Here is a 7,004-nt window from a genome sequence, read left to right as displayed (position 1 = left end):
GGGGGGGGGGGGGGGGGAGGGGGGAATAAAAGAACCATGGCATTTTTCTAGAGGATTGAGAACATAACACAAACTGCTCCAAACAATATACATTCCTCCAATGGAAAATTCTTAAGAGAATTTTCACATTAAATTTTTTTTTAAAACAAACGGATAGACATAGCAAGCAAAATGAAGGTAGGAATGTCTCAGCTGGTGTTAGAACATTGATGCAAGAGTTATTTCTGGACTATACCGTATTCCCTTACTTGCCACATGCCCAAAATAAAATGCACACCTTATTTTTGGAAGGAAGAATGTAGAAAAAAAGATTTCGAGTGTTATGGATTGTGTAACAGAGCAAGTCCTTCTGGAAACCAAGTGCCCAGGAAGATTGGCATCCCAGGAGATAGCTTATGGTGAACTAGCAGAAGTGCTGCAGTGGAAGGTCCTAGAAGCACACAAGGGAAGCAGCAAGACTATTACTTCTTTGCTGTAAATACTAAATAGTTCTTTATATGGTAAGCTCCTGTAAATAATAAAGGGTTGTCTCTATCCCACAAGCCTTACCAACATACTACAGACTGTATGCAGTAGCTCACTTGCTCTGAGCCAGCACCAAATGGTCCAGCTATGAGGGGGTTAACACTGGACTCTGTGCTCCTTCTGCTTTCAGGGGTGCAGAGAAGCAGCAGACAACTTGGCAGCAACGGGTTGCAGTGTCTGCTTGCTTTTATGTCTGTAATTCTATTTCAGCAAAGAAAAATCAACTTCCCTACAAAAGACATGCATCCCAATATTGGAGGAATGATTTTTGGAGGAAAGGCGTGTGTTATGCCAGTAAAAATGGTAATTCATTGAGTACTATCATTGTTGCATACGGATATAGAAGACTGGTCTCAAACCAGTGTATCCTATAGAACTAAATCTGTCAGACTGATCTGGCAACTTCATTTATGTCAGTTTTGCTGAAATTGTAATATATTGCCTATTAGTATTTAGAATGGTTTCCAAAGCAATATTTGCATTGCCCTTTGTTAATGTTACAAAAACAGGGACTGGAAGAGAACAAGTTTCATTACTGGACACCCCAAAGTAAGCATCTATCAATCCCACATTACAGTTTAAATACCAGAAGTTTAGATATTGTAGTGGGGCACCCTTAACAGTCTGTATGCTTACTTTTTAATATTACATGCTCCATTTTATATTTTCTGTGAGAAGAGCCTGCATTATGAATTTGAGTTGTCATGCAAGATGTAAAAATAAAAAAAATATCAAAACTTATACAAAATAACTATAAATAAATTATAATGAAAATTAAATAATTTGACAGGACTACTAAGCACCAGCGTAATATGTGAAAATATATCAACATAACTTATTGAGAAGAGCAGACTTAAAAGTATACTTTCTGACTGGTATCATAAAATAAAGATGAAGACAAATAGCTACTCCACCCTTTGCTGTTTACTTTATGTTGTAAAGAAAACTAATATATATTGTAAGCTGCAATACTCCTGAAAACCTCTAACAGTGGGGTAGAGTTGCAGACGATCTGAAAGGTAGGGTTAGGATTCAGAACATCCTTGATAAACTGGAGAAATGATCCCAAATCAACTGAATGAAAATTTAATAAGGACAAGTGCAGAGTCCTGCACTTGGGACAGAATAACTGCATGCATAAATACAGGCTGGGGAATGACTGGTTAAGCTGAAATACTGTACAGAAGGAAGTAAGGGTTAAAGCGGACCGCAAGCTGTGGTCAGCGTGTACCAACTGTGTGTCCTTCTTGCAACAAAGACCAATAGCATACTAGGCTGTATTATTGGAACAATATGTCATGGGAAGAGATTCTCCCTGACACTGCTGATACCTCACTTGAAGGATGGTGTGTCATTTTCAACTTCTTGCTTTGAGAAAGATGTGGACAAGTTAGAAATAGCCCAGTTGAGAGCAACAAAAATGATGCTTAGTTCTGGGAAACATGATTTATGAGGAAACACTGAAAGAAATAGGGTTATTTAGTCTGGAAGACAGTGGGGGGAGGGATTTGATAAAGGTCTTCATATACCTGAAGGATGGCTGTAAAGAGAATAGAGACAGACTAATTGTGATTGCACAGGACAGGAAAAGGAACAATGGCCTTAAATTGCAGCAAGGCATAATTAGGTTGGTAATTAGGAAGTAATTTCTGACTATGAGAGTACTTTAAGTTACCCAGAGAGACTAGAATCCCTGGAAGTTTTTATGAGCAGGTTAGACAAACAGTTGAGCGGGATGGTTTAATCAAGGATAATTCTGCCTTGAACAAGGAGTTGAACTAGATAGGCTGGATGACAGGTAGATTACTTTGTGGGATGGATCCTGTGCAGGGTTGATGCATGGGGTCGATGCAACATGTCAACCTGACTCCACACACAAATCTGGCTGTGCGTGAGCCCAACCCTGCATGCAGTCTCACATTATTTGGCTTGCAGGTCCAAACATTTGGCAGCAGGGGAGCAGAGGAAAGGCAATTCATGCTCCCATTGCTCCCCTGCCACCAAATCTCCAGACCCCTGGGAAGTCCCACAGGCCAGATGAAATGGCTCCAGTTAAGCAATCACCCTGGACTAAATGACCCACTGAGATCCCTTTTGGCCATACTTCTCTATGATTCTTTGACAGAGTTTGCAGTACTTAACAGCTTAGCATTTGTTCTTGTTTTTTTCACTTGCCCTCTTTTAGGAGGAATGAATATATTCCTCAAATCTGGTGATAATGATGGCTATATTCACAAATTAATTCTGCAGTATAATTTGTCCAGACGTGTGTCGATTATAAAGCAACAATATTCAAGACTGATTCAAAAGGGACACAAGCCCAAGAAAATATAAGTTTCTGGCCACAATAAAGATTAAAAACAAACTAAAAGGAAAACATCATTAGATAAAAGGTAGAGAAACTAGTTTTGGCTTTTTGTCAGTTTTAGCACATCTTTATGCCCTTATTTTATCTGTATTTGAATTTAAAAATAGAAAAGCAGTATTTTTAAATTCATGAAATAAGTCTGACCGCTATTATGGACATATATTTACTGCAGACAATAATTGTTATAGTTGCTATTGTAGGCATACTTTAAATATTCATGTATGCATAGTGATATGGGAAAATGCCACTTTTCCAATAAATTTTAGTAATTGGAGTTACGTTTTGTCAACATTTAGCCTCTTTTTAAAGTTGCCCCAATGAACTAACACATCCTTTTCCCCATAATTAAATTTCTCCTACTTCTTAGATTACTGACCACACAGATTGCACATATCCAGCTCATTGAGAAGCTTTATGGTCCACTCCATCAACGAAGCCCTCCTTTGTGTATACAAAATCCAGTTTATAAAAACTAAAGGGATTAATTTACAAAAAAAAAGAGAAAAGAAAAGAGAAAAAGAAAAGTGATGCATAGTAACATATTTGGTATATCAGAATGGATCAGCAGCATCTAGTCTGCTTTCTTGTAGCGTACGACCAAGAAAAAAAAAAAATCAGGCAAACAGGAAACAAAACCAAAACAAACCTACCCCATCAACACAATACACAGATCAGTTATGTGCTTCTATAAGCAAATAAATAAGATTACCTAAATTAGCTATAAAATATGGCAGAACATGCCTTTAAAAGAGCATTTACTTTTGCTGCATTGCAGAAAACCAAAAGTTAATATACAGAGAAGTGCTTCCAGTTTTCAGGTAGTATACGTTTCTTTTTCATGTTGGAAGATCACTGACACAAAGACTTTGGGTAAGAGTTGCATACGGCAAGCCTTTAAAGCTGTAAAAAGGTATGCTTTTAAGGTCCTTCTGGGTTTGGAAGATCAGAACCTAACACAAATTCAAAAATATTCTACTTTCCTTATGGACTAACAGTTTACACCTAAACAAAGAATATTTTTAGGAGAACAAATTAAGAAAGACTTTCCAATGCAAACTGGAAATTTATTACAAAATGGAAATCCTACCTGACTGCTGGTGTCACTGATGGCTTCCAGAAGTTTTTCAACAGCAGCCTGCAGTCGAGAACTAATATTTAGAATCAGTTCCTCCTTTTCAGGGTCCATTTCCAGTCCAGCAAAGCTGCTTTCTTTGAGATGCTGAGTCAGCTCAAGTCCTTCATCAGGTGCTCCTGACCATATGCTAACATCATCACCTCCTAGATGACTAGTGTGATATGAGGAAGATGGTTCTTCTGCAACAAAATAATAATCTTTTAAAAAGATTTCTTGCCTTTAAATTGATAAAAAATACATATTTGATTTAAGAATGGAGAGACAAGCAATTAAATAATAAAATACTTCAACCTTCAAGACAAGACACCACAAAGACATAAAGGAAATATATTTTACACTAAGTTTTGTACAAATAATGCACAGAATATGTTAATTACAAAACAGGTATAAGGGAGAGAGAAAAAGGAGATACTAACAGAATATAATATTGTGGACAGCCTGGTAGTACTACTATAGGACCTAAGAGTCTGTTCGTACAAACTCTTATTACTGAATTATCTGTAATAACTGTGATTTGCAGAACTGCCCTTAATATAGAGAACCAGGGGAACTTGCCAGTTCAATCAGTCGCTTGTCATCAGTAACCAAGTACAGTACTGTGAATAAACACAAATACATGGTTCAGGAAATTTACTTATTTTAAATACAAAGACTTCGTTGAGATGCGGTATTCAACAACAGATGAACTGGTACTGCCAGTCCTCGTGATAATCAAGTCCTCTTCCTAGCCCTTACTATGTTAGATCTTTATTTTCAGTTTCACAGATGGCTCGCTTTCTGTCTGAAATGCAATATCAGATGCAAAAGCATTATTTTGATATAAACTACCATCAAAGGCCATGGTACTTGTTATATTTAGAATGTAGGGCTTCTAAAAATGGATGTTTATATTTTTGCCGTTTTTAAACATTTTAGGCAATGGGTGAAATCTTCAAGAACAGTGTGGAAAATGTGATAATAATCCAGTAATGTGCCTTAGCAGTAGATTGCTTTATTAATGTTTGAATGTATAGTGCTTTGAAAATGGGAAGTACTATGCTTTTTTAGACTTATATTTTTATATGGCAGGAAAATACTTTAATAAACTCCTTTAATAAAAATTAAACAATATAATCTTTAAAGTATCTTTATATAATGTGTTCGTTTGGAAAAATTAAACCAAGTTATTAGTCCATTTAAAGTTCGTGACGTTATCATAAAACCCGAGAGCAAATCCAGAACATTAATGTAGTCAAAGAACTCTGAAAAGAAATGATTTTAGCTCTATTGAGAATATGCTTCTTTTTAAAAAAACAAAACAAATATGTTTTCAATACACTGGTTTTATGTAATCTTCCTATATTTATTTTTCTCCTTTGCTGCCTTACCCTTCAACATGCTCCAGCTCCTTTGAAAAAACCCTCCCACAACTGCAACTGCTGGTTGTGTACAACCACAATGAGATATGCAAATTGTTCTTCTCAGATTTAAAAAAAATGTGCTGTACTGTGTTTAATAATATAATTAATATATTATGCACTTTTATACCTAAAAATAGTAAATGATATGCACCAGGATAATGATCACAAATTGTGCGCTTATTTCACTCTAGCCAAGACTTGATGCCCATAAAAAAGTTACTTCCATATCAAATTAAAATAGACTTTGATTTGAATTGTTTACTTTTGCTTCCGCTAATATTTATAAAATGTAATCTACTACAGGCATTTTTCTTTAAGTAACTGTTTCATATCTCCTTATAGTTTTGGGGGATAATATAATTTAACATAATCTTAATACTCTATTAAAATGTAACAGAAAGAAAAAGATAATATGATGCATGGAATTTGCATAAGCATGGCACCTTTTATTTACACAGGATTTCAAAGCACCTTATAGACACTGTAAGTATTGTAACTAGACTGACTTCTGCATTCTGTAAGGGTTTCTTTGGTTTACCTCTGACTTATTTACAGAATCCCTTTTTATTGCCTTTAAGCCTCTTGCCAGCTGCATCTCAAATTGTGCCTCGGCCTTCCTAATTTTCTCCCTGCATGCTCATGCAGTAGTCTTATAATCTTCCCTAGTACTATGACCACTTTTTGTACTATTCCTTTTGAGATACTGATCTCCTCAGTGGTTTGTGTCTAGCAATGCTCGTCTCTTAGGCTAGGGATAGACATTAAAAAAGCCTAAACCTGAATTGATTCAGTCTTTGCAGGTTAGTCTAACCTGGCTAGGCTGAACTGGTTTGCGAATATACAGACATTCCCTCTGGACTGAAGAAATTCAGGCACATGCCTCCAGTGGCTCAGGCTAGAAGCCAAAGGGTGCTAGAGCAGCTCTCCCTTCCCTTGCTGAAGTGGGGTGTGGCCAGACTCTGGCAGGACACTCTGATTAGGGAGGGATTCCCCCCCACCCGCCAAGCTGCTCCTTAGAGTCAGCAAGAAGCTGACAAGACAGCATTTCATAACCCATCAAGAAAACAAAAGCCTCTCTCATTAGTTCAAGCTCTTTTTAAACAACTTTTTCCAAGGACTGAACGGAGGGACATTACCAGCTGACCTTCTGATTAGCTCCAAAAAGCCCTAAGCAGACACTGTCCTGTCTGCCTTACACAGACCTCTCAGCATTAGCTAGCATACCACATGCTGGCTATGGTCCATGCTGTGGGAGAGGGGAGGGAATCCCTGCTTGAGCAGAGAGTGATGGGGCATGGGGGGCAAGGGGAAGCCAGGCAGACACTGCTGTGCCTGCAGTCTCTGCCAGAGCTCCAGCAAGAGAGTAGAGGGGCAGGGTCAGTCCTGCTCTGGAGCAGAGAGCCCCGCCCAGATGCTGAGATGCCGGAGGACTCTGGCTTAAGTTAAATCAGAAAGGAGTCCAGGACAGACATTGCATAAACCAGTTTGACCCAAATCAGTTAAGTCTGATACTACATTCAACCAGGTTTATCTCAAACCAGTTTCAGCCATTTTCAAACTAGTTTATGCGCACTGA

At 37.7% G+C, this 7,004-nt stretch overlaps 1 protein-coding gene across 5 annotated transcripts in view; it reads right to left on the bottom strand.

The window, feature by feature from the left end:
• The window catches only part of AKAP9 (A-kinase anchoring protein 9), a 203,728-nt gene that overhangs the window by 102,316 nt on the left and 94,408 nt on the right, over positions 1–7,004 (bottom strand). For all 5 annotated transcript variants that reach the window (XM_019508400.1, XM_019508402.1, XM_019508404.1 and 2 more), the window contains one exon: positions 3,981–4,207. In XM_019508400.1, coding sequence (XP_019363945.1) covers positions 3,981–4,207 — 227 coding nt within the window. The remainder of the gene's footprint in view (positions 1–3,980; positions 4,208–7,004) is intronic.

Source organism: Gavialis gangeticus, unplaced genomic scaffold (assembly GCF_001723915.1).
Source record: "Gavialis gangeticus isolate Ggan-Ray unplaced genomic scaffold, GavGan_comp1, whole genome shotgun sequence".
In the NCBI taxonomy this organism is placed as follows: Eukaryota; Metazoa; Chordata; order Crocodylia; family Gavialidae; genus Gavialis; species Gavialis gangeticus.
The sequence above is the reverse complement of the archived record's forward strand: the minus strand, read 5'-3'. Positions and strand labels throughout refer to the sequence as shown.